At 42.6% G+C, this 27,573-nt stretch overlaps 1 protein-coding gene across 1 annotated transcript in view; it reads left to right on the top strand.

Annotated features, from left to right (window-relative positions):
* The first annotated feature begins 10,841 nt into the window (after positions 1-10,841).
* The window catches only part of LOC104625388 (chromosome unknown open reading frame, human C10orf90), a 68,896-nt gene continuing 52,164 nt past the window's right edge, over positions 10,842-27,573 (top strand). The window contains exon 1 of the mRNA XM_010293000.1: positions 10,842-11,007. Coding sequence (XP_010291302.1) covers positions 10,842-11,007 — 166 coding nt within the window. The remainder of the gene's footprint in view (positions 11,008-27,573) is intronic.

The raw sequence follows: 27,573 nt of genomic DNA, 5'->3' as shown, positions 1-27,573 counted from the left end.
GTTCTTCTTAAAAAAAAAAAAAAAAAAGAAAAAGGCTGAAAAAAAGGAGCACTAAGTATCTAGTAAGCTAAAACGGTCATTTTTAAGAAGTGGTTCATCTTTATTATATAATAAAGAGGAAAAATTCCTTTAATTAATATTAACAATTGAGAGAAGATTAGACCGAAAATACCCTATTACTACTTTCTCTAATCCACCTATAATTGTGTACCAAGCTGTCAGGGAAGCACTTAAAAATCTAAAAAAGCCTTAGTAAGAACCAGAAGGCGATTGTCCGCTCCAGCATCTCCGACAGTTGGGCATGGATGTAATCCAGCCACGACTGTCTCTTACTCTGTGCTGGCCATGCTCTTCACAGGCCCGCGACGGTTTGGGCTGTTACACCGAGCCTGCGTGCTGTAGCCAAACACCCGAAAAGCAGAAGCCACCACTGAGGAGGAAATTTGTTCCAGTGTGGTAGGAATAAGTTCGTCCTCTGGATTTTTGCAGCAGAGAAGTATCCTGTCTTCGGTGATCTACCCCTCCGTATTAGAAAGAGTACGCGTTTCGGCATTATTAAAATAATTTAGATCACTTTGCCTGGAAGAATACGGATCTGATTACCTCTAGTTTGCATCACTTCTTACTTAAGTTTGGAGAAGGCAAAGCTCTCCAGTGAATTAATTAATTTTTCTCAATTTTGACAGACTGCTTAAAGCAGCTTAGAAGTGCCACAGCTGAGTAAATCCATCTAGCAGCTTACGACTGCTTCTTTTGGAAGGACCTACTCAATACCGACAGCAACTGAAACAGTGCATTCAGGAGAACCCCTTAATTAAATCACTGTTAGAAGAGCAGACGATGGTAAAATGTGTACCGTTCCTATAAGAAACTGATAGGAAGTTTTAAAGAGCGATAAGGAATTTATTTTTTTTTACATTCATACATTCTCCTTAATGAATCAGTGAAAGATGTTCCCCTGGGCCACGGACCTGATCACCCTCTCGCTTTCCAGTTCTCTGCGTCTATACACAGCAGGCTCGCATCCTGCAGACAGAAGTTTGCAGCTGTCTTCTTCCAAGACTGGAAGATATTTTATTGGTATGTAATTAAATTAATTAATTAACCTGAAGTTTTCAGAACTTTTATGTTAAATATATATATATTTATTTATTTCACACTTTAGCCCTCTAATATATATTTCACGCTTGAAAGGTCCGTCAGCCTTTCATGTGACAATCTGGCATGTACTCTGTCCCAAAGAAAATGTACAGTAAAAAAGTGCATACCTATGAGGATGAGCTGGCAGACCTCTAGACCAAAAGTGTCTTGGCATATTGGTCTGAGTGGACACAATCTGTGGACCTTCTTCTGTGAAATATGGATTCCTTCCTTGTCTGTCGTTGAATCAATTTTTTTTTTTTTTAAGTGCAACGAAACTTTAAGATGCGATCACAGTGTAGTTTCTTAAGCTAACAGATCCCTCTGCCTTTAATTTCTGCAGAAGATATTTTCACGTGCTTTATTTTTATTGTGAGAGAAAAATTAAAATGCAGTTACCTACAACTTAGAGATGGGAATAGCATTTGTGTTATCCCTCATCACCGTTGTGTTTTCCCGAGTTCCAGTGCAAAATCATAGCCGTCAACCTCATTGACTTGTTCAGGTTTTAATTTACTAGAGGCCTGCCTTAATGTGACCCCCTGAGAAACGACACCCTTCCTAGCAACAGCTGCAGTCGGATAAACTTTTGTCGTCTCCTGCTTCGCTCTTCCCTTCTGAATTATTTACGAAGGTCATGAAATTCTTAGAAAATCAGGCAACAAGGCACCGATGAGTGAAGAAAGCCCTTCGTAAGCTTGTGTCTGGGAATTAATTTACTTCCTTGAATTGGAAGGCGGCACTGTGGCCGAAGCGAGAATGTGAAACCCCACACACTACACAATGAAATTACTTCTGGTTGCGCGTTGTTTCAGGTCGAGCAGGTTACTGTGCCTGTAAATTTCTTTTATATGAGACCCAGTTGCTGCAGATGACAAAGTAATCAAAACCTCTGCACCTTGGGGAGCCGTAGCCATTTACATGGCACAGCAAAGATGATCCAGGGTTTGCACCTCGTGGCAGCTGATGGGAGAGGCCAGGATTTCATCCAGGATGGCTTTGAAGAGCTTCTGACCGAAGCAGACCCAAAGAAAACGTACAGCAGTAGGAAACGGTGGTCAGTAGATGAGAGGGCAGGGTACAGCCCTGGGCTTGCTCTGATGCTTCGTGGCAGCATGTGCGTTTCATAATCTTATTTAAAAAACATAATAATTTCTGGTTTTAAACTGTGAGAGAACTGAACGGCACAGGTGACACTTGAATTGTGACCTAATGCTCTTCCATTATCTAAGCAATTCCAAAGCTGTAATGGGCAAACGGGATTTTCTTTTTTCTCTTCTGTATTTTTTTTTTTTTCAATCATCTAGATTTCTGTTAGAAATCAGTGCAGCCTCTCGGGCCGCGAATCTGCGCGTTTCTGAGCAAACCAGCCGGATCTGCGGATTTACCGTGATCGAGGGCGGAGGAGCCGAGGGACGGGTTCCCGGGGGAGGCTGCACCATCCCCATTCTCGGAGATTTCAAGACCCGCCGGGGTAAAGCCCTGAGCAGCCGGGTCTGACCCGGAGCTGGCCTTGCCTGGGGCAGGCGTTGGACTTGGGCCCTCCCGAGTCCCTTCCCACCGGGATTATCCTGGGATCCTGTGAACTGTGTGCAGGCGATTTGCTAAACGTAACATATATTTTATAGATACTGTAAAGGTCTGCTCCCGATTCACAGGTACCGCTTTTTTCCTGCTGACCTCTCTTGTGAGTCCTGAACGAACCCAGGGAAATACGAGCGGGGAAGCACTAAGTTGGTCCGGACTGAACTGACGTATTTATTTTGGTGTGGCTGCCAGACAGAACCACGGTCCCACCTGTACCGCAGTACCAGCCAGGTTCTCGGCTCGCTGGGATAAGCGTGTAACAGAAACTGAAATGAGGTAACGGCGCCAGAGGATTTGCTGTCGAAGTAAAAGCTGGGGAAATATGGGTGGCTCTCACAAAAACGGAGAGGAAGGGGTTACCATGAGGATCACAAGCACCGTCCTGGGACTAGTTCCGTGACCATTATCAGGGTGTTTGGTGTTCTTTCTCTGCAGGCGTCGCGGCAGAGGTGACCTTTAAGGGAAGGTTTGAAAGAGGAAAATCAGGTTTCCTTTTAGATCTCGGGAGGGGAATTCTTTCAGCCCGTTAAGACTGGCACGAAATGCGATTCAGAACCGAGCGGTACGAGACGGCAGCAGCCAAGCCTGCGTTAGGTGGATCCCTGCCCCTGCTCTGATACTCTCTGCCATAGGTTGTGTTTGAAGCCGTAGGGAAGAGCCGCCAGTGGAGGGCTGCGAACAGAGGAGTCATTTGGCTGACGCAATGAGCCAGAAAAATTATCTGCGAAGGATGGCTGTAAGTGAGGTGGGTTTGGATTTGTCAGGGTCAGAGAGATGTTTCTAACAGTCCAAGACAGAGGTTAATCAAGATCAATATGAGCACTTCGCAATGTGCAGTTAAATAGCAAAACGCTTACATTTGTTGTCTAAGAAAGGCCTTAGAAGCGTTGTGCAGGAAAAAACACAGAATTTGACTCTAACTCCAGTGGAGCTTGCATCAAATTATGTGGACTAATGGTAGGACTCATCTCTTCGTAACCTTGGATAATACCGCTTCTGGGAAGCAAAGGCAATATTAAATGGTTGCATCTGTGTAAGAGATTGTAACTTCATCTCCTTCTCTTTATTCTCATTTAAGTGTTTAGGATTCTTTTAAACTGTAGTAGTCTTCTGTTGGTGATACAATGATGAAGTTATAATCCAAGTTCTGCGGTACTGCTGATCAGGACCCATGAACAGCACAGCCAGTTACCGAATGTGTTTCTATTTTACTACTTGAACCCAATTAATAAACAAATGTTTTATTAGGAACTAAATAGCTTATGTTTAGATTTTTTAAATGTTGGGGAGATAAATATTTGAGGAAATAGAGGCCATTGCAGGTGCTTTCTCAGTTTCGATACTTGGCACGTCAATTTATTTTTCTATTTATTGCAAGAAAATAAAATGAGTTAAAAAAGCAAATGCTTCCTCTTTGTACAAATTGGCCATGAAGCGATTCATTAAGCAGTAGGCTGTATCTGTTGTACAGAAGAGTTGCCCTGTGCAGCTGATTGCTATGGTCCAGGCTGTGCGATACGGACAGCTCGTCGTAATAGAATCTGCTGCAATAACAAACTATAATGAAGAATTTAGGTGGCATTATTTTTTTAGTAATAGAAAGGAAGGGATTTTTCACTGCAAGTTTCAAGGACATTTGTAAGCAAAGCCTCTTGTTTCTCTCTCTCTCTTACCTGTGATTGTGATGTTGTCCTTTAGCATAGTTGACAGTAAATTTAATATGAGACACCCTCCCTTATTACTTTTTCCCACTCCAGCGGTTCCACTGGGTCTTCCTTGGCCATCAGGGTCTCTGGCGGTGGATGTCGGTCGAGGCATTGGCCATGTGTCTCTCCCGTGTTGCCGATCTTGAGGCCCTACTTCTGCAGCTGAAGGCAACTGCAACTTCTCCTGCCTCTTCTCTACCACCAGCTCTGAAGTCTTGCTTTTTAGCTGAGGTGGTGGTGATTAATGATGTATTCAGTAAGTATTAAACAAAGAGTGAGGGCCCATAGGGATGGGCATTGTGGAGGTCTGTAACAGAAAGATATCCCTCATATCTAAGCAATGAGTGGATGCCATTACAAGGATGGGGCAAGTAAGGCTGGTGACCTATAAAGGCATGGGCAGATCTCCTACTGCCTCTGAAGGAGCCAAGATTTCACCCGTCTTGTAGCAGACCTTTGGGATAGTAACTCTTAACAGCAGTAAAATACTCTGCTAACGTTTAGAATTTTAAAGTCCGTGTGAAAGGTATTTGAAGTTACCAATTACTATTTATATTCTTAAAATAATGGTATTCGCAGAACGATATCTAAGTTTAGAGAAGTAACTTGATGAATAATGATGGGAAGAAGCCATTGCGGGAACAGTTGCTACAGAATTGCTGAAGACAAATAATGCGCAGTTCCGCTCTCTGTTGCTGTTTGAATGCTTATATGGGAACCATTTGTGATCCCTATTTTCCTGGTGATTTTGCAAAATTGCACCGCCACTTCTTCTTTTACCATCAATCCAATTTTTTGATTGTCTATTGATAAGTTAAAGAAACTTCATCATCTCTGGAGATGGTTATACAAGGCCATGGGATTTTAGGCCCCCCAGCTGGGTCCACTAATGGGAATTCTGAGCCCATGTTCAACTCTTGAAAACCACTGCCTGAGTCTGCCCGCGGCGAAGCGGGCTTGTGTGAGATCCAATGCTGGATTGCAGCCAAAAGGGCTTGGACCTGGATTGAGAAAAATGCTGGGTCTCTTCGTTTCCCACCGATTTTAGTGTAGTTGAACGTGCTCGGTATTTTGTAATACCATATGCTGCTATAGGAGGGGAAAAAAACCCAAACTTAATTACTCTTCATGCAAATATTTAGCCACTTCATGTAATGCACATGAAATGTGAACCAGTAAACTATCCCCTCAGTCCACTTACCAGTGTTTTTTCTGACTTTCTAACTTCAATTATTTTCTCATCATTGCACTGTTCTTCCTTAATGCATGGATTACATGACGGAACAGAAGATATGTTCTTGTTTAGTCAAGGGAAAAATTACACAAGTACTTTTATTGCGTGTCTTTATAAGCAAAGCCACTTTCTTTCTAAAGTGTCTGCATACACATGGCATAGAGGAATTGTACAAAAAGAGTACTATGGTATTTATTAACAGATAATATTTTCTTTGCCTTGAGTCAATGCTGATGCAAAAACATCCTTGCTCTTAGGTTTAAATTATGCTTTAATTAGGTTGTTATAATACCACATGTGACTCTATTAATCTTGCAAAAAATAATAGTTGTTTCATGTACATGGTGGCTGGAGAATAGGAGTTTGTATTTGTTTAAACTGCTTGTTTTGTTAAATTAAGCGCTTAAACTATTTAAAGACAGTTTTGGGGATGTCTCAGCTTTAGCCTAAGAAATGAGAGGCACAAGAAGGTACACATAGATACTTCCTTATTGCCCATAAATCTGTACTTATTACAACTGTAAACTCTGGAATGTAGTTTTATGACTCCCATTTCATTGAGAACTATATAGGCTGTTACTGATTTCAGATATTTGAATAAGAGCAATTTTGAATTTGGGTTTGATTGCTTTTAATTGTGAATTATGCTGAAGCTGCTGTTGTAATTATCTTAAAAACAATCAATTAAATGTAAGTATCCAGCTGTGTGTATTTTCAAAGAGCCAAAATGCTCTAAGATCTTGAACAGAATAGCAATATACAAATGTATCACAGGGTTTGCAAAAACCTTCCCTCCTCAATTTTTTAAAATATTTTCTTACTTTGGAGTGTTTCATTTGCAGCCTTGATGATTGGTTTGGTCTCTATTTCCTGTGTGTCATTTGAATTTTTGAAATAATAAGCAGAAATTAAGAATAGGACTTGGGATCAATATGTGAAGTGTCCTGGGCAGAGAGAGAGGAGTGGAGATTTGAATCCTCTCCCACCCCGGTTACCAAATAGGAACAAATCTAATATACCCTGATTCTTCTGTCCATTGCCACCAAATATGAGCTTTTTTTCCCTCTTGATTTTTCTTCTTCACTCTCTCACAGGCCTAGTTACATTTCTTCCCCTCTGAGAGATCGTTGTCCTCCTTACATTTTCACTCCAGTCCCCATCTTTGTGCCAGATCGATACCAGATCCCTATCCAAGTCACTCTCCTCTCACTCTGTGTGTGTGTTCGTTCGTTTGTTTTCCACAATTATTCCCTCTCTTTCCTGTCCAAACTTCTTTCTTTCCCTGGCCACCTTTAACTCATGTCTTCTCCCTTGGGTTTATCATTTGTCAGTGTCCTTAATCTTTATTTTTCTGCCAGTCTCTGAGATGAGCTTATCTCTTCTCTCGCCTCCTTTCCCCTACCTGATTTCTCAGGAAATCTGTCTCTTGATGGCCCCTCTTTTTCCCCATACCGGTGGCATCCAGCCTCTTAATTCAGCCAGTCCCTGTTCCCCTCCTATGTTCACATATGAATCTGTGCCCCCTCGGATGTGCGAATCCCTGGCCGGTTACACAAACCAGCAAGAGTTCAGCTAAGGCTTCTGCCCAGGCTTCAGGCATGCCTCTGAGTTAATGACTTGACTTAAAGAATCAGCATTAACTTTGAATTTTCTGGCTTTTGACTTTTTTCTTTTCACAGCTTGACGTTTTCGCAATGCTTTGTTTTTCTGGTACTTCAAAAAAACAGATGGGGAATACTGTCACAGCAGAATGCATGACCCTGGCAAGTCTGCCACCCCATTACTACGGCTCTCCGGGGCTGATTAATGGTGTTGTCCTCTGTTGTCCTGGAGCCTTGCCCCTCCTGGTGCCACGTGCCAGAAGAGCCACCATTTGGTGTCTCATCCTGAAGCCAGCTTGGCCACCTTGGATAGATGCCACCTTGGGTAGGTGGCAGCTATAGACGGGGAGCACGTGGCCTGCCAATGGTGCCAAGGAACAACAACAACAGAAAGCCAGATAATGAGGTGAGACACAGAAAGACAGCCAACAGGGAAAGGTCAGCCCATGGGCAGAGCAGAGAATTGGTTCGCTAACCTCTTAGATGCATCTCACTGATTTTCTGCAATACCTTGACAGAAACCAGATACTACAGTGGTAGCTAATTTAAAGGTATCAATAGACATTCACACTCCAGTCTCCTGAATCCCAAACCTCTTCCATAGTCACACAATCACCCTGTCCCTCCCCAGCTACACAATATGCTTAATCTGTGTGATATTATACACATCTTCTTTGAGCTGTGACAGACCGGGGCCGTGCAAACTATTTCAAAGGTGTGATGCAACTTGTATATTCTAGGAATGATTTCAAATAATACGTGGATCCAACTTTGCACAAAGGCTTTTTTTTATGAGCAGTGGAGATTTACTAAAGGGATGTAGTCCTGCTAGCCCCCACTGGAACACTACCCACGGTATCTCACAGGTCAGCGGGAGGCTGTGTAGCCCCCCCATATCCAGATCCCATCTCAGATGGCTACAGGAAACAAATGGAATTAAAAATGCTTGATTTGAACCGAATGGCATCATCTGAATATTTAAAATTGAATGGAATTGATTTGGTCTGAAAAAAATATATGATAACATAATTGGAGGTTAAAGTGCTACTGGGTCCTACTGAAATGCAATTAGAGAGATACTATTCACATTGTAAACAGCACACTTTTAATCTTCAACTGTCTCAGAAGCTCCATTTGTGTGGTTTTTTTGCTCTGTATTTGCAGGAAAGTTCCAGCCTAGGTAAATAATATAGTGGCAGTACTCCACAATGCTCTCCAACGTACAGAAGTGGCCATTCAACTGTCAACAGCACTAAAAGATGATATTTTGATGGCAATGGATAGCACCCCCGTCTTCCTGCTCATGCTACTCAACATTTCTGTAGCTTTCAAGCAGAGTCAACCATGATTTGTCACTGTCTTGCATACATGTCGTTGGCTGAATAAGTAGTCTGAGCTACAACTGTGTCAATCAATTTTTCAGGCAAAACTCACATAGCATCAATAGACAGCTATTCCCTTTTCCTTCTCTGTAGCTCTTCCTTGCACTCATTCCTGTTCACCATCTACCTGGAGATCTCCAGAGAAGTTGCAGGATGTGCCAACCTTATCGCTGAAGCTGTTCTGTTGATATCAACCTGCGTAATCCCCTTCCACAGCTGCAGCCAGAGATACCATTATATATACACAGAACGAAGAGCAAATTTGGTCTCGGTACATCCTGCGAGGAAATGTTTCCCAGGACTGAGTTGACCAGTATCCGTCTGGCTATCTTCTCCCTTTCTGCCTAACCTTTCTTTTAATGCTGCACATATGCTAAAGGACGTTTTCAACATTTATTGCATGTGAAGAAATAGCATTATTTTGGTTGAAAACTTATTCTTTGGCTACTGTTAGAAGTCCACCATAGGAGGGGATGACTTTAGCAGTGACCTCTGTATTCACCACCTTGAAACCCTACTGCACCTGCAATCTGGAAGAAGCAGCAAATTCTAGTTTGTGCCAAAATCTAGCAGATTATCACAAACCCTTCTGTCCCTGCTGCAGTTTGAAGCTGGTGATCAAAGTCTTGAAAGTCATTCCATCCTATGTACATCAAAGACTGAAAAAGGTTGTGCTTTTCTCAGTCTAAAACAGTCCAGAATGAGAATATTAGAGGCAGGAATAAACTTTATTTATAAGTACTCATAATTTTTTGACTTAAAGACTAGCTAAATCACTACAGTCAACTGATAGGAAGATATGTACTGTAGACTTCCATGAACTACGTGAACATAATACAATACTAAAAGGATTTTAAGGAATTGGTTCTTACGTTCTCTACATTTTAAGTCTTTATGCTTGTTCTGAGTCCAATCACATTTTGTTATTTGTTTGGCAAAAGCATGTCTTTATCTAGGAAATGTGAGGTCACTAGCATACTCAGATTTTTGTAGTAGGTAATCACCTTCTCCATTAGAAATATGTACCTCAGAAGTACTTCTATCCCAGGTATTTTCTCCTTGTGAAGCCCTTTGTACATTGTAGTCAAGTTAACTCTCAATATCCTATATGACTGCAAACCATATTTTCAAGACTTTTTTCCTTAGTGAGTTCAAATAATTTCTGCAGCTGTTTTCCACATTCTCTTACTTGCCAGTGTTCCTATTTAGAATATGGATACAAAAATGTAGATAATATTCCAGTGCTGCTATTAGCACTATCAGATAAAATGGTAAAATTTGTGTTTATACAATCCCAATATGTAAGTAATTTATTAAAAAAGCCTTCATCGTGTTCAATTACTAGTTTTGTGATCAATTAATCAGAATTACAATTATTCTATTATTATTATTTTTGGTTATTGTAGATTTCTAGGTGGTAAACATTGAGGGAAATAATGGTGCTACTGCTAATCATTTAAATAACTTTAAATAAAAAATAAAATACCACATCGAAAAATATCACCTTCAAACCCACCTTTTAAAAATAACACTGCTATGCGTTACTATATTTTAAAAATTTGATTATAAATATGCTGTTTTCCATTGTATTTTTTTTTCCCCCATATCTTGTACTTAGAACACAAAGATTTTGGAGGCCAGGTGTTAGGTGTTCAACAGTCCAAGAGGTCATCACAGAAATATGCACAAACCCACACGTGAGCAGCGTACTTGGAGATTTCCCCTTAACTTCCCTCAAGAAGCACTCGGAAACGAAGAGCCTGGCTTCAATATTTAAGTCAAGAAAATGAAACATTCATGTGCCGTAGGTAGGTATCGTTGCCGTAGCCGAACAACCCGCACCTGCCTGCCCGGGGTTGGGAACGCACAACTGAATTTATATTCTGGCCATAAAACCTGCATTTAGGGACACAAATTCTAACCAATCAGACTAAATAAATCAGCAGGCCCGGGTTTGATCATCACGGATAACCCCCATTAATCCGGCCAGCTTTTCCTGAAGACAAAGGACGAAATGAATCGCTTCGCCGGAGGCGCCGGAGCGGCATGCCGATGCGGGCGGTGGAGGGCATGAATTATTCATCCTCCTGCAGCCTGAGCGGGCAGGTCCTGGCTTCTCCTGTCACCATTGCAACAAGTGCCAGCCGGCCCGGCCGCGCTCGGGCCACCGCGCGTCCCCGCGAGCGCCGACATGCCTTCCGGAGAGGGAAAACCCCCGTGCCTCCGCTCTGCCCGACACAGTCGGCTGGATTTTCGGGTTAAGCCTTATGCAAAATGGACCCGGGAAACACAGTCTTTTGTAACTCGGATGTACTTGACCGTAAACTGCTCCTCGTGGAAGAAAACAGGTTGTTTCGGTAAGTTTGTGCGACTTTTGTTGTTTTCTGAATCTGCTGTAAGCTCTTTTCCGTTTGCAATAACGCTAACGTGCAGTGTCTCACCATTCTTTCTAAAAACAGTCTGCGTTCTTCTTGCTTTTAAAATGACTTAAGAAGCCTACTAAGGCACGCAAGATCTTTATTTTTAACTCTTGAAAAGATGTAAACACCATCTACAGAACTGACACTAAACCTATGATCGAGCCTTCTTAAATTAACTTGTGTTATTTAAAGCTTAAAAAAATGCCTGTAACACACTACTAAACCAAAATGTATTTATGATCCAAATTTGATTTCCTGCAACCAAAACTCAGACTAATGTAATTCAGTGCCAAACTGGAGAGTCTGAAAGAACATGTGTTACTTTTCTCAAGAAATGCTCGTTCCCTGTTGTAGGTGTGACTTGTGTTGTTGCTCTTTATTCAGCTAAATGCATTTCTGATTGGGTTGGAAACAGGAACTGTTTGCATAACATTCTTACCTTGCATTAACTATTCTGTTGTATCATAAAATAGTTCAAAAGCATTGGTAACTCACGCAATTATTCTAAGGATAGGAAGGAGATGCGTTTTGTGTGTAAAGCATAAGGCAGTGATGAACTAAGGCTAGACTTACCACTTATGTTTAAGGTGAAAAGCATCAGAATTTTTGGCTTTATTATTCATTATCAGTATACCTACCTATAATATTTGTTTCAGTTGTTTGTCTGATTTTTGTTATTTTCCAGTAGAGATACTATCAGCATTGCCTGAGAACTCTCAGGTAACTCCCTACCTGGCACAGTTAAAAAATTGGTGTAAATAATCAGCTCCCAAGAGCAGAGGCCATGGAGAGGATTGTGAACATGAAATGAGTCATGAATAAGTTTTGATTGTGGATAACAAGTTCTCCCTCTCTTTATTTGTTTGTTTTTAATTATATAGTCCAGATTCTGCTGCTTCTACTTTATTTTCCTTATTTTGGTCATAAAAGCATTCTACTTGACATCCGAAAGAGAGGCGAATTTTGAAGGGATAAAAGTACAGCCTAATGATATTTAGTGTTAACAGTAATTAAATGCCCTATGTTTTAGAAAAAAACAAGAGGTGAAAAATAAGGATATGTAAATAACAGGAGATATGCAAACAACAGATGTAATCCCGCACCCCTTAATCACGGGGGCAACCCTAACTCACATAAGTAATCCTGTTGGTTTCAATTGACTCACATCAGTAGGTGCTGTAGCATAAGGTCCATATTTTTCAAGGAGATAAGTGTCTGTTTTACCTGTTTTTTCTATAATGTAATCTTAGCAACCCAGTTTTTAGTGATGTGTTTGAATGCATTAGTGATAATATTAAATTAGAGTTCACTAAATGTCTAGTTTGCTTCTAAAAGCATAAAAGATAAAAATGGAATAATGTATGTGATGTGTCAGTAAGAAGGTACAAACCCTACATATTTTATTAGAGATTTCCTTGCAGTCGAATAGCACTACTCACCCTGTTGACTGTATTTGTAGATTACTTTTTGCTACCTGAGGTATAGAAACTTTGCCTCTTTTCAGTTAGGATGCAACTGAAGTAAAAAATTACTGTGACACCTGATGTCTCGTAAAGTACATTTGGGTGTCCATAAAAGTGATATTGATAAATATGGTTCATCTTTCTGATTTAAATAACATGGGCTTTGTGGTAAATATTTTTATTGCTGTTACGGTCTCTGATCTTGCCAAAATGACACCTGCAGTGCTACTGCCTTGGGAGTAGCGCCTTTGTACAACCGTTGTGGTTGTGTTGCCCTCCTCATCAGCCCAGCTTGACACTTCTGAGCTTTCCACTCCAAGACTATATAGTGCTGCCCTGTAATCCAGGATGGTGCTTGGGAACACCTGTGTGCCCTTCCCCAGGCAGTGCATCTGTTAATGAGGGAAAACTAATTACTTAAAAGCTTTTAGTACAATGGGGTTGAGAAGTATAAATAGTCATGAACTGCTCCTGATGCTCTGCAAGCCAGCAACCTGTGTTTGTGCTGGATGCCAGCACTGGTAGTGCGGATATGAACGTTGCCCTACAACCATTGCAGCCATTGCTGTGTTAAGATGCTTCCTCCGTGGATATATTCTCTTGTGTGCACCCTGAAGGGGCCAAAATAGAAATGAAGCAATAATGCAACGGATGACGGTTCCAGATGGTACACAAAACTTCCAAAGCCAGGTGAAGTTGGTATTAAGCACCTGTTGGCTTTTTGTTGGTTGCATTGAGATATCAGAAATGAACTGATTATTCTTTAATCAGCTTCAATACATGGCAAAGAGTTGATGCTTTGTATTTGCAGATGAGGTATGCTATACCATTAGCATCTATTTGCAGAGAGATACCATAGAGAAACAGTTCAAAGCTGAGGCTACGTGGCTGTTCTGGGCAGTAGGGTGCTGGAGGCAATAAAATGACCACTGCCAAGGGGCTGGAGGCAGCTGCTGCCCGGGGAGGGTCTGGAGTGGCCCTGGGCAGCAGCATTTCTCCTCGCTTACTCCATGCAGGCTGCCAGCAGGAGCATTAAGCCTCTCCAGGTAAGTCCCTTTCTGACCCCTGCCCATAGGGTCAATTCCTAATTCTTGGAGAACACCACAAGCATCGGTTACACATTAACTTGAACTTTATAACCACAGTTTTGAGGGTACTTTTTTCTACATCCGTTCTCCTTTGTTGAATTATTAAAAAAAAAAAAAAGTCACATGTAGCTCTTTTTGTTTAAGGATCTCCTGCTGGCAACGGGTGGAGGTCAGGTGCCTGTTTTAATTTTAACTATCTTTTGTGAGTTTTGGAGATGGCTGTTCAAGCAAATTTATTTAAAAGTCTTTAAAATTTGGCCAAGAAAAGTGCTCTAGAATGGTTCAGCTCATTTTGTATCAAAAATCATGTGTGTGGCGATTTGGAGCAGCCTGGTTTTTTTAATTCGTTCGTGCAAACTACATAGAGTAAGAGGTGTTTTCTGTAACCGCTGATACGTCATTCTTGTGTCTTTCTTCATTAGAGGATGCCTGTGTCTCCTTGCTTCCCACCCAAGACAAGGGGACGCGTAGTCTCCGCTATTTCCCTGGGCTAGAAGCTCTGTGAGAGCAAAGCTATGGGCGTGCATGCTGCAAGCGATGCGAAGAGCCGGTTCTTTGTGGTTTGGTAGCATTTACTCCTTTGTGCAAGATGTGTGTTGCCGCTCTTTGGGGTTGGTGACACAAAGGCAGAGCATTGTGGCTGTTCTGCCAGGCTGTGAGCATTGCCACGGTTGATGGACTTTGCTGCATCGAGGTGGAATTGTGCTGAGGTTCCCTACTTAGGCTGCCCATTGCAAAGCCTGTGTAAATGGTAGTTACGCTGAGCTAAGATATTTGAAACAATCAAATATCTCAGCAGTTCTGAGACCAAGTTTCAAAGTATGGGTAGAGGAAGTTTTCTAGCTGCTGTTTTGCAGCTGTCTGGGAGCCTGTGGCAGAGAAAGTAGAAAGACTGGAAAAACCGGCATGCAGACGGAGCGAGGGCTTGGGAGCGTGGTCCTGGGGAAGCCGCGCGCCGGCTGTGAACGTCAGCCGCTTACTTTCCTGGGCCCTAGGGCAGACCCACCTAGCAAACTTCAGCTAACGTAGCACAATGTGGTCGCTGGCTGGGGAGCAGAGTCTGGAGCAGGAGATGTGTCCAGTTGTCCAGCGTGTCCTCATGGTGGGACTTGCCACATTTATTGCATGTAGGACCTTGGGGACAGCAGTGCCACATGTGTGACCAGGGAACAGACTCCAGAGAACCATAAGACATTGTGGATGACTCAGTTTGGTCTTTAACCTTAACAAAAGACTAAACCAACCTAACTACCTTAATTATATGCTTATATATATGCCTAGTGGCTTCTAAGCAGAAAAGTTGAATTGGTATGACTGTACATATTAAGTATGACAACAGCAGAGATAAAACAGCAATGCGTATGAACTTCTTACAGGTTTTTACTTGTTCGCCTTCTGTTCCTTTGCTGTAAATCCTGTTCTGTGTCTGAGAGCAGCCAGGCCTGGAGGAGCAGCAGTCCTTGCCCTATTTGAGGTCCACCCCAAGCTGATATCTCCCCAGGGCATGTTTCAAGAGTGTTCTTCCTTCATACAACATTGCTCTTGTTTCATGTGACACTTCCGTCTCTGTGTCTTTCCAGAGAGGGAGAGGTGGGCAAAGGACAGTCACACTCAAACCTGTGCGTGTGGTCCCAGGCCCAAACCTGTTTCAGATGACAATCAGTGATGTGCAACATGCATTAATTAAGGTTGTGTGTGATGGTGTAACACATCAGTCACACTTCCCATGGCTTGTAAAACTCATGCATGAAAGATGCATCCTCAAGTTATGAGTTGCATAGTTCTTTGGGAAAGAGCATTTCTTCCTCCCGGTGCGGTTCAGGAATTAGCAGAGCTCCTGCGGTTTTTTGTGTGTGCACCTAGTGATGTCCAAGGAAGATGTGATTGCTTGAGCAGAAGAGCAGGTAGGGGCAAGAGGAGAGTTTCTGGAGTTCAATCTGGAGTTCAACCAGACTCTTTTCTGGTTGAACTGCAGATGATGAGATCATTCAGAGGTACAGAAAGGGAGGTTCTGAACCTGAATGTCAGCCTTAGTATATTCAAATGGCAACTACTGAACTGTCACCTAATGGTTGACAGTAATTACTAACAGGCAGAGGGAAACTGTTTTTATAACCTGCATTTGAAGAAATCTAAGCTGTAAAGTATATTGAGGGTCCATGCCACAATCTTGTCCTGTAGCCATGGCTGACAAACAAAGCACCTCCTCCAGATCTGAATTAACTATATTAGATGAGTAAAAAACACTGATTGAAAACTTTTTATTTCACAGCCTTCAAGAACTGACTTGTCTATGCTTTGCTGTATTGTGCTGTGAGTGCAATTAGCTGGAAGAGTGTGTTCATTTTCATTCATTAGTTGACAGTGGTGTCATTCAAAATGATCTCTAGCATTATGAGCAGTAAATGGTGGTATGGTTTCAAAGGTTAAACCATTTGATTTTTTTGTTTGTTTGTTTTTTAGTATAATTTGCTTATGTTCAGAGAAGCTACATTAGGAATATTATTAGACACTGGAGTCTCCCTCTAAACCGTTACAGTAATGAACTGTTGGAAACCCTCTGATATTTCCATGGTTTGAGGCATCAGAGGCCCCAGAGAGAAATATGTTATTGTTCAACCAAGTCTTTAATTGTTTCCTGAGTTGATAAGCATTAATCTATTACTGGCAAGATAGTCGCTTTAGTTGTGGGTGAATCTTTTCAGTTGCTGTCAAAATCAAGCAATCTGCGTGAATTAATCCAAATAATACTGTGGTGTTCTTCCTGTAGCAACCACTTTGTCATTTTTGCTGCTTTCAGCAAAACATTTTCATTTTCTGGCAACACGTTTCTGAGAGCTTTTTTCTTGCCACAGAATTACTATTGTGACCCTGTCCTGTGGCACTGTCTGACAGCTGACAGTCCACCAGGAGCAACAGGGAAAATTCAGCGTGAACTACTGCCGGGCGTATGGCAACAACCACTGTCTATTTTCAACATGTGTAATCTTTCCTCGACTCCCTGCAAAGCATACACAGCCTCTCGCCAGGTGTTGTATCCTGACTTGTTGATGGTGTGTTACCATTAATAATTAGGGTCCTGCATGGGGATGTATCACAAACACCTAAAAATATGCCTTTGTTGCCTTTATGTGAACCTTTCCTGACCATAGAATCTTTGGGTTGGAAGGGACCTTTAAAGGTCATCTAGTCCAACGCCCTTGCAATGAGCAGGGACATCTTCAACTAGATCAACTAGATGATTAAAGACCATCAGTGCAGGCTTTATAAGGGACAGAAGACGTAATGGTGCAGAACAAACATATAATAAACAGTGATGAAATTAGCTATTGCCAGTTATTTTGGCTGTCTTTTGGAAGGGAAAGAACTGAGTCAAGAGAATATAGATATGATTTCCCTCATACCTGTAGTATAACCCAGGATAAACATATGGAAAAGAGGAAGTGTTTTTAACATCAGAAGACTGAGCAGAAGGTAATGCTAACTGCAGTCCTCATGGGTAGCGTGGACCACCTCTGGGATTGTGTTTCAAATCTATCTGTTTGAATTTCATTGATTGCAAGTATTTTTATAATTCTATTGATCTAGACTTTAGTGTCTCTTAGAGCTGCATACATGTGACATAAAGTTGGGAGGTCAACTACACAACAGCCGGGCAGGTTGGGGAGATAGCTTGTGTGACTTGGCTTGGAAATCCCCATGGGGAAGCGAGGGCAGGGCAGGGCCCATGGCCGCTCATGGATGAGTACTCTCTGCAGCTCTTCTGCTTATTGTCTCTTCTGAAACCACCAGCTGCTGCTTTTTGGACGCTGAGAAGGAGCCTGCTCTCCTCCCTGTGTCACCAGCACGGTGCTGATGCAGCTCTCCTCACATCCGGCATTTCGGCCACGTAGATGAAACAAATACATTCACAGCTGTCAGATGATTGTACATGTAAATCAATCCCACCCATAGCTCTCGGGCATAGCAAGGGCTATTTTGGAAGTGTATTTAAATTTTTTTTTTCTTTTCCAATAACATCAGGCTTTAACATGCAGAGTTCCCCTGCAGTCTTACAGAAGGAGAGCACTCCTCAAGCATGTCCAGAGAAAGGCAACGGAGCTGGGGAGGGGTCTGCAGCACAAGTCTGATGAGGAGCGGCTGAGGGAACTGGGGTTGTTCAGCCTGGAGAAGAGGAGGCTGAGGGGAGCCCTCATCGCTCTCTACAACTACCTGAAAGGGTGTTGTGGTGAGGTGGGTGTTGGTCTCTTCTCCCAAGTAACCAGTGATAGGACGAGAGGAAATGGCCTCAAGTTGCACCGGGGGCGGGTTATATTGGATATTAGGAAAAATGTCTTTACTGAGAGAGTGGTCAAGCATTGGCACAGGCTGCCCAGGGAGGTGGTGGAGTCACCATCTCTGGAAGTGTTCAAGAAACGTGTGGACGTGGTAATTCAGGACATGGTTTAGTGGGCATGGTGGTGTTGGGTTGGTGGTTGGACTTGGTGATCTTGAAGGTCTTTTCCAACCTTAATGATTCTGTGATTCTCTGATACTTTTTCCTGTGTAGTCAGTTTTTGTTAACAGATCACTTTTTAGGCTAAATGATACTGAAAGCAACATTTAATCAACAACTGTGTGGTTGGCTCTCACTTTGCTAAAATTTTGTTGAACCATTTTTTTGCTCATGTGACTGAGTGAATAAGGCACCCCCAGTTAAATTGAAGGCAGGTGCTCACCTTCATTAATGATATTGTGCAGTATTGCAAAACCAGAAAAGCAGCCTGCAGTGAGGCTCCATGCTAACCTGCAGATAACAGCACCAAATTTCTCAGCGCAATTTTAAAAAAGGAATTGAAGTAATGGGATTTCATTCTCACTTCCCTCATCCTGAGTTGGCTGTGGATAATACAATGCGCATTGTCACACTGGGTATGATATACCATAGAGTGCATTGTGGATATAACTCTTATATAATCCTTTCCACAGAGAATAAAATAGTTGGAGGGAGATACAGAACTTAAAGGGAGAAAAGAAAAATCTGCGTACCAGAATGGACATAGCAAATTGTTAACTGCTGCTCCAGTAGATTTAGGAGGGTTGCTATGGTTTCTTTTATAAAAATCTTCCAGCCACAGAAATGACTCTTGCAAACAATGCTGTATGTACGTGTGAAGAAACGCATCGCACATGCAGCACCAGCCCCTGCGCACGGTGCTGGGCCAAGCACACCAGCGAGCGTTCGGTGCTGAGCATCGCCAGTTCAGTCGTTCCCTGTCCTCTGCTTAAAATTAAGTTGGCATAATGCAAGCCGAGGACTGCCTGGGGGTAACAGCCTTTGCTTGGTGAAAAGGTGAGCGCGTAGCATGGCATTGCTAAAACACCCAAACCCTTATTTTCCTGTTGTATCCTCCTCTTTTTGTTATCCCATATTTCTGAATTTTTCAATGCTGAATTTTTTAGGGCAAATGCTGCTTTCTTCAGGTTGTTGGCTTTTTTCTTTCTTTGCCTGCATAGTGCCTCGAACAACAGCTCATGACCTAGTTCTGTCTTTTAATTGCTACTGCAATATGAATTTTAATTCCAACTAGAGTCCAGATATATTGAGGATATGCAGCACATGTCAGGGCCAGTGCCATTTATCTTACAAGTCAGTTTTTCTCAACCCTTTGAATTCAGGGAGCCCTTAACCTTTTTGAAAAAAAATCTTAAACCATCATCATGTATTCACTGTTGTCTGGTGATGGGAAATAGAGATAATAACTGCTAATCTAAATGCTAATGTGTATTTTCTCTTACAGCTTAGTTTGTTTTACTGTTCTTTAATCTTTGGCTAAAAATATTGGAGATGAATGGGAGCCCTGTGCTTGCATCCTCCAGTGCCCAAGTGAACCTGGCCATGGGTACTGACAATTTCTAGAAGCCCATCTCTGCTTATAGATACTTAATTTTTTTTTTTTGCTGCTTTTCCTGCCCATTTTTGCTGACTTAGGGACATTGGTGGTAGAAGATGAGTGGGTCATCAAGAACTGTAGGTATTATGCATCTGGTGGAGATCATAACTTGATGAACAAGGTATTAGATTTAGCATGCTCCAAGACAGCACACCTTTTGGAACAATGTAAACTTTGTTCACAAAAAATATTGTTATTTCTCCGTGCTTTACGAGAAACAGTGGCTACATTTACTGCATTCTGAGCATGCCACATATTTCCTCTATCATTTGACATTTAGTTGTTGTGCTTAGCTAAGATTTCCCTCTTCTGCTCCACTGAAATGGGTAGTAAGGCAAATTATCAATATGCCTTCTACTGATTGCTCCAGAAAAGGCTTAGTTTTAATCACTCTGTGATTGCAGCTTGTGAAAGACACTGGAATCCTTTGGGAGGAGGAAAAAAAAGCCTATATAAAAACATAAGCTGATTTAGGTGAGATTGGATCTTGAAATGCTGGGGTATGCTGGTGTTCAGTTAGCAAAGAAGTTGAATTGTTCATATTAAGGAAACCAAAATGGAGAAAAAATAGTAGTCTCTGATGTACGCATAAGCATGCCCTGCCCAAAACATAGACATAGGAGGCATGTGTGAGTGGACAAGTTTTTCATTATATTATACCAGTTAATGTAGAATGCAGAAAAAGAGAGTTGATAGTACTCTGGAGAGCCAGAGGAGGAGCAGAAAGCTGCTGGGGCTGTGGTGCCGCGGGATCCTCCATAGGCAGTCAGGGCTTTGCATCACCTTTGGGAAGGTGCGTGGAGGAAGATCCTTGCCTTCGTCATGGCAGCATCCTCTTTCCCCAGAACTGCTTGCCAGACCATCACTGGAGGTGTTCAAAAAACGTGTGGACGTGGCACTTCAGGATATGGTTTAGTGGGCTTGGTGGTGTTGGGTTGATGGTTGGACTTGATGATCTTGAAGGTTTTTTCCAACCTTGATGATTCTGTGACCCTGGTGGTTGCTGGTCACTCTGCCGAGCAAAGATTTAAAAGCACAGCTGCTTCAAATGGTTATCACAGTAATATATTACAGGTAAAATGTGTAATGTAATTTGTTCTCACAGTAGATGTAAAGTTACTGCCTTATATTATTACTGGTATTTGATGTGCGATAGGACTATATTTAATTAGCTACCTAAAATGCATATCTTCTGCCAAAGATATGGTGAGCAGGAGGGAAAATCACCTTCTTGGAGAAATGCCTTATAGCAGGATGACTAAAAAAAGGAGATAGTACAGTCTGAGAAACCGAAATGTAGTACATTAATCCCGAATTCCAAAAGCTGCGGAACCTGGTAGGTGAGACGTCAGAACACAAACCAGCAATTTAGCTGTACAAAAATCTCTTTAAAAGGAAACTGTCATGATATCACCTACAAACATTTTAGAACAGCAGATTAATCTAGAGGTTATACGAGTAAGACGTTTCTGTGCTCAAAGGATAAGTACTTCTAGGTTTGGGAGAAAGATCTTCTGTTCCTCAGCCAAAGGGATGAAGCCTTGCCTAGTGCAAAATTCAGCCGTGGCCCAGGGAGTCATCCCTAACACAACCACGCTTGTGTCGTCTCCTTGATACGCACATTCCCAGCGGCAACAGGAGATGATTAATTAAGGTTTGATCTCCTTCCCGCATCCTCCGTGGAGGCCGGAGACCAAGCCTGTTGGCCACCAGTCCGTGTTAGTCGCTCGACTCGTCTTGTGTGGTTGATGGCACCTTGCACGCTGCCCAAGGCCAAAGCCTCCCTCGGCAGCGCACAGAGCCGTCCGCCGTTAGCAGTCGCCTGCAGGTACTTCTGTCCCGTGGGAAGCGTGGGCTGACTTGGCTGTGGTAGGTGGGAGGAGGATGTGAGAGCGCGAGCCAAGACCCACTGCACGTCCCTTTTCGCTTGCAGGTGGCCAGACAAAGGGGCTTGTAAATGGGTCTCTGAGCCCAGTTTATGTTTTCTGAGACCATAAAAACTCTGAGCCCATTTTACCTTTCCACAAAACCAGGGGCTCTTTTCTTGCTCAGGGCTCATCGGGGGGCTGTGAGAAGGACCCCCTCTTGCACAGCCCCTGCTGCTTTGGCCCCGCGAGGCTGGCGAAGGGTGCAAGGGCTGCAACGGGGCAGGAGCACAGCTCCTGGGGTGAGGGGCTGGGGCGAGCCGGCGGCTCCGAAATCGCGTCGTTACCTGCAAACCTCTCCCTCAAATGGGACTGCACAGGGAGTGCTTGCGGGAAGCGTCCAAGGAAAGAGGGCTGAATGGTGGGGTTGATAAGCTTGTGCAGAGTTAAAGAGCTGTTTTGGTGGCTCCTTCCAGGGGCATATCCAGCGCGGGGAGCAAAGAGGTCAGGAGGAGCCGGGGGGAAGAAACCTGAGGCAGAGCTCAGTGTACAGCAAGGGAACCTGTGCTCCTCTCCCCATTTTACAGGTGGGTAAATGGAGTCCTGTTGGGGGTCTGTAAGAAGCAGCTAAGGGAAGAGTGAGCAATGGGCATTTTCTCATGTGCTGGGACTGCCTTTGCGAGCCTTCCAGCTGATAGATGGTCACGGCAGGTTACTGTGTAATAACGTAGTCTTAATCATCTCTGCTCATTTACTGTCTGGATCTTCAGCGAGCTGCTCTGCCTTTACTGACGTCTGAATTCTACTTTATTACTTTTAATGTTGTTTCTCTTCCCCTTTGTGCTCCTCAGGTAGCAACTGTGTTTTAGCTTGTTTTCAGAAACCAGCAATAATATTTCCTGAGACGATTCATTTCTTCAATTTGTTGTTGTTCTGGTGTCTGACGCTTCCCGCTCGTGCAGAGCTCTCCCTGGGCTCGAGAGTCTCTGCAGTACATGTATCTTGAACATAGTTTATTTTAATCAGGGTTCTCAGAATTCAGTAATACTTCAGGCCAATTTCTACAGTAAATTTGAACACATTCACCAAAAACATGTGCAGCCAGCGATCAGACATAATTGCCAACAATTTCACACCCACAGAATCCTTGCTTGACTCTAACATTCCCAGAGCTCCATCTTTCCCGTCACTGTTTCAAGCAGGAATCTCACAGTTGCTAGGGGATGGAATTTTTTATGCACTTATACATGAAATATTTTTAGCATGAAGTAGAGAATTACCCATACAGTTTTCTGGTTAATATTTGCTGTATTAAAATGAAAGGACCAAAATGCAGTGAGAAGCAAATCTCTAGAGGTCCGGAGGCCAGGTTTGATGCAGGTACTGTCTGGGCACTATCCAGGCATTCAAAATATTACTTGAATCCCTGTCTGCTGAATTTAACTGGAGCTCTGACAATTACAGGCTGTCACAGGAGACTTCCACTTCTACTCCTGACTCAATTACCAAGTCTCATGCTTCTCATAATATTACCGTTGCTGTAATAAAGGAAAAGGAGAATGAACTTGACTTTATTTATTCTAAGGAAAAAGGAAGTGGCTGACTTCTACCACCTAGCATCAAATTGAGCCCTCGCCTCAGAGGAACTCTTGGTTGAGTTTGAATTAAATATTTTTTCAGCAAAGTTGTGGTTCTTGATGCACTGAATTTAAAAAAAAACACAAAGTTTACCATATTTATTGCCCATTCCCAAATTCTATAACGAAATTCTATTCTACACTATAAGAGCACCTAGTACATAAAGGCTAAAAATAACAGATATACCTAAACAACTTAGGTTCCCTTAAAATTTTACAGATGAGAATCTGTAGCAGACACGGTTCTTTAGCATACCACTAGATTATGTTTAGTGCTGTGTTTTCCATTATGCATCCTGTTCCTTATGCAGCCTAACACTTGTTTTCCTTTTTGCCTATTCTTGCATGCTGAAAAGAGGTTTACATTAAGCTGTTTGTGACTCTTGGTCTTTTTCCTAGGTGATTAGTTGATTGCAGCTCAATAATGTTTGAGTAGTTCAAATTATTTCTTGCACTTCATGTTTGTAGCGATCTGAGTCTGCCTATATACCGCTTCTGAATCGTGTCCGATTCTGAGTCTCATTAAATGTGCATGTGTCAGGCAGGCTCCACTTCCAGAGCAAGTGCTTTCCTTCTCTTTCTCTTGCTTCTCTCCTTTTTCAGCGGGGCTTGCACAGGCTGATCGCAAGAAGAGGTATGAGCGGAGGATCGTTCCTGGAGGTGCTCTCCTGTTGAAATGAAATTCATCTAAACCGGGGATTCCCAAACTGTGAAGTGCATGCCCTAGTGCTGCTAGAACATTTGGGAACAACCCAGCCAACGCCTCCGTACCAGTACTTAACCGAGCTGCAGGAGATAAATGCCTCCATACAAGCAGTACCTCAAAATATCCGTATCTTGTGGAGGTCCTTGCCGTACCCCTGTGACTCTACCCCTCTTCCAGCTCAGATGAGCTGCCCATCTGAGACACGGGTGGGGAAGAGGTGGGGTTGGATTTGACTTCTGGATATCAAGGGTGGGATTGAGGGATGTGAGAAGTGCTAGGAAGGTTGGGAGATGGGGAAAGATTTTGGGGTCCTACATAGGCATGTAAGGATTTGATATGGTTTGATAGAGGAAGAAGCTATTGATGCATGTCTTACACTTGTACACACATGCCTCTCTGGTACAGAATATATATCTTTAATCAGTTTAACCAAGGGTGATAACACAATGTTAAGAAACAGGTGGTAGTAGGATGGAAACCCCACGGAAGAAATGTGATTTAGCAAGCAGGGCTGTATTCTGTGTTACGGAGCTTAGTGCAGCCTACGTTGGTTTTACAGCAGCGGGAGGGAATGTCTGGGGTGCAGTTCTTGGTTCTTCGTTTTTACCGTACTATTAAAGTATTTTTTGTAGTGCAAAACACATGAGCAGTCACTGGAGCAAAGAATTCCTCTTGGCACTGGATTGCCTCCACTCTTCCTTTACGTGCTTTCATTTAACCTGTGAACCCTCTATCGTTTTGCCTGGCCGACCCTCCCGTCTGGCTAAGAGGTTTGCTCTGGGAACTGGGAAAATACACTTCTGAATCTCGGGTCTAGAGTCCATCTCCTGCTTCTTTAGCCCTTTAATGAGCCATTTACTTATAACTAGAGAAACTGGCTGAAACACCTGGCAGGAAGGAGTGGGTTGAGCTGTGGATCCCAGCATCTGGGAAGAAGGTGGGAGTTGAGATATGCCCTCCCCATTAGCCCATCAGCGGGTTTGAGCACCGTCCCCTCTGCCTCCCCTCTTTGAATCTCAAACCTCTTGATTTTCTTGTCTCTAAAGTGTGAGACTTTTTCCATTGGGCCATGGGACCAGGGCAGCTCAGGGGACACCCCTGGCTCAGTGCTGAAGCCGGAAAGTGGCCTTTATCGTAGCCTCTCTCCTCGGCCATGCACAAAGCACAGGCTCAGCTCAGGCAGAGCAGCTGTACCCAGGGAGTGGGGCTGCAAATTGGGAGAAAGTCTTCGGCACAATGCCTCGGGTGGAAAACAGAGGAATGGTGGTAAGAGGGCCCTGTGCCTGCAAGAGGACAGCTGCTACATGAAAATGAAGTGTCTGCAAAACCCATCACTCTGCACGGACATCTAACCCCTGCTGTGCACCACCACGGACTGCCCATACGTGTGCCAAAATGCTCCAAGATCCACAAAATGTCAACAGAAAGAAAAGGCTGTATTTGCGTAGAGATTTCACCCGGATTCTGCCGCTTCTTGGTAGGTGCTGCTGGGGAGAGGCGAAATCTCTGTCTTTGGGCAAATAGTGCCATCACTGATGCTTTGTATTAAGAGGGCTCATTAACTCCACAGTGCTGTTTCTGAAGATGAAAAGTCTTCTTTTCACAGTGCAGGAGCTTTAACTGTGCCCTGGCTAAAGATTACCTCAACCCGCTATAAATTGAGATGTTTCACTAATTGGTTTCTTGGTTCATTAGCCAAATTGTGAGTATGAGGTAAATGGAAAAAGCTCAGAATGCATTTCCCTTGCAATCCTTAATTTAAATGGTAAATAATAATTCTACATTGAACAAAACATGTTCTGTGATTTGCAGTGATGGAGTTAATTTTTTACTTTGGGATCATTTGCCACCTTTAAAGCTTTGTGGGAAAATGATCTTTTTCCCAGCTCTGCCTCATTCTGGCACGGTGTGACACCAGGTAGGAAAATATGATGGTTATAGTATAACGTAATAATCTCAAATTTTATACGGAAACACATTGTCATGGGAAGTTCCTCCTCATATATTGCTTTAAGTAGTGAGATAACAGAGACAAACAGCAAAACTCTTTGTCAACTTTACTGCAATGGATGCTGTGGCTTTATTTTCATTACCGCCATGTAAGTAACAAAAATACGACGTGTCCCTAGCTTACTCTTTCCAATGCAGTGCAGTCAGCTAAAAATCAAAGATTAACTCTGAGCAGCTAAAGGGAACAAATTCTACTAATTCATCAAAGTGAATGCTGTAGAATTTAATCTGTTTTATGAATTTTCTACCGTTGATTGTTATGGCATGATTGTGGCATGGGAGGTCATTTGTGAGCACTGAATTGCTAGTTGTGTGACAGCAAAAAAAGAAGGCTAAAAGAAAGGTTAAATTAAAGAAGCTGCTAGAAGGTATTTTTGTAAGATGAATGTATATTATCTAAATTGATGACAGTAAACCTCCAATTAGCTGAATGTTGAGGCAGAATTGCAGCTTTATAAGGTAAATACATGTTTTCTCAAGCCAAAGGGTTGGGTAAGGAAGTGTTTAACCTGCAGCTGCAATAGGGTTACAGGTAGATGAACATTTTCTGTGTATTGGGGCATGGTGACCTCACTGCTGTTGCTGACAAATCTTTTCAATAAATCTGTCATTGCTTCCTAACAGCAATACAGACTATGAAACCTATGACCTTGTCCTCTAGAGTATCCTCCCATAATAAGGGGTGGGCAAAAGCCTTGAATGTGCTGCTTTGTTTTTCAATAAACAGTTTAGCTTTTATTTTAGAACAGAGATTTCTTCTTGAGCCCAACACATGTTGTTTTGGGACAAATAAGTTTTAAGTGGAACCTCTAAACTTGTTTCTGTTTTGTTAATTTATTGAATGCCTCTGTAAAGATACATCAAAGCGAACAGCAGCTATGAACCCCTTTTGTTGTGGCTTTTGCAATTTATAAATACTAAAATAATTGCATAAGGGAGTTATTTGAACAATTTACTCCTCGGAAAGGGTAGAATTTTCTCGTGGATTGTCTTTACGTGAAAGGTGGGTTAACCTCCTAGATGTGTCATCTCGCAGTGAAACGCTGCATTGCTCACGGTCATGAATACTTACAGGACACCATTTAGCTGTGTATAGGAGTTCACCATCATTGTGGCTTTGAATAGCAGCAAAAAAATCTGGTCTATAAAAAAAACAACCAACCAAAAAAACCCCCAACAAACAAAATCCCACCCCAACCCCCCAAAAGAACAACAAAAATACACCGCCAAACCGCCTTTGCATTATTTCTTAAGGTCTTATTTTCCTAAATATTTCTAAAGGATGCCCACAGTGTCTTTTATAGAGGCCCTGTGACAGGAGCATAATGGTAACACTGGGTCAGAGCCAGGATCCGGTTACATCTTTATCGTGATTGCGGTCATTCAGGTTCACAATTTAATTATGCGTTGTGCAGAGAAAATACCTTCCAACGTGCAATACCTTGGATTGGTAGATTTGGTATATTTGGTAGATTTGGTAGATACCTTCCAATATCTACCCGGTAGTTTTACATCTCACCATAGCTCTTCCTATGCATCCTATGAAAGCTGTTTGCGATATTTGTAGATCTCTGCCATATTGCTTCTTTTTTGACTTTTGCTGACAAGCCCCAGCTCGTTTAGTGTCAGTATTTTGCAGTAATGGTCCTCTTTTCTGGGCCATTCTGGGAAAATATCGGTTCCTGGTATACCTCTGCTGTTTAAGGATGAAAATTGAGTTTAAGGAGATTTTGAGGTACTGCTGTGTGTATTTTGTGTATTCACCTAGTTCACCGTATATTTTCCTTGGTTCTTGGCTCTG

This window comes from Phaethon lepturus, unplaced genomic scaffold, assembly GCF_000687285.1.
Source record: "Phaethon lepturus isolate BGI_N335 unplaced genomic scaffold, ASM68728v1 scaffold8698, whole genome shotgun sequence".
NCBI classification, from domain to species: domain Eukaryota; kingdom Metazoa; phylum Chordata; class Aves; order Phaethontiformes; family Phaethontidae; genus Phaethon; species Phaethon lepturus.
This window is presented reverse-complemented; position numbering and strand designations above follow the sequence as displayed.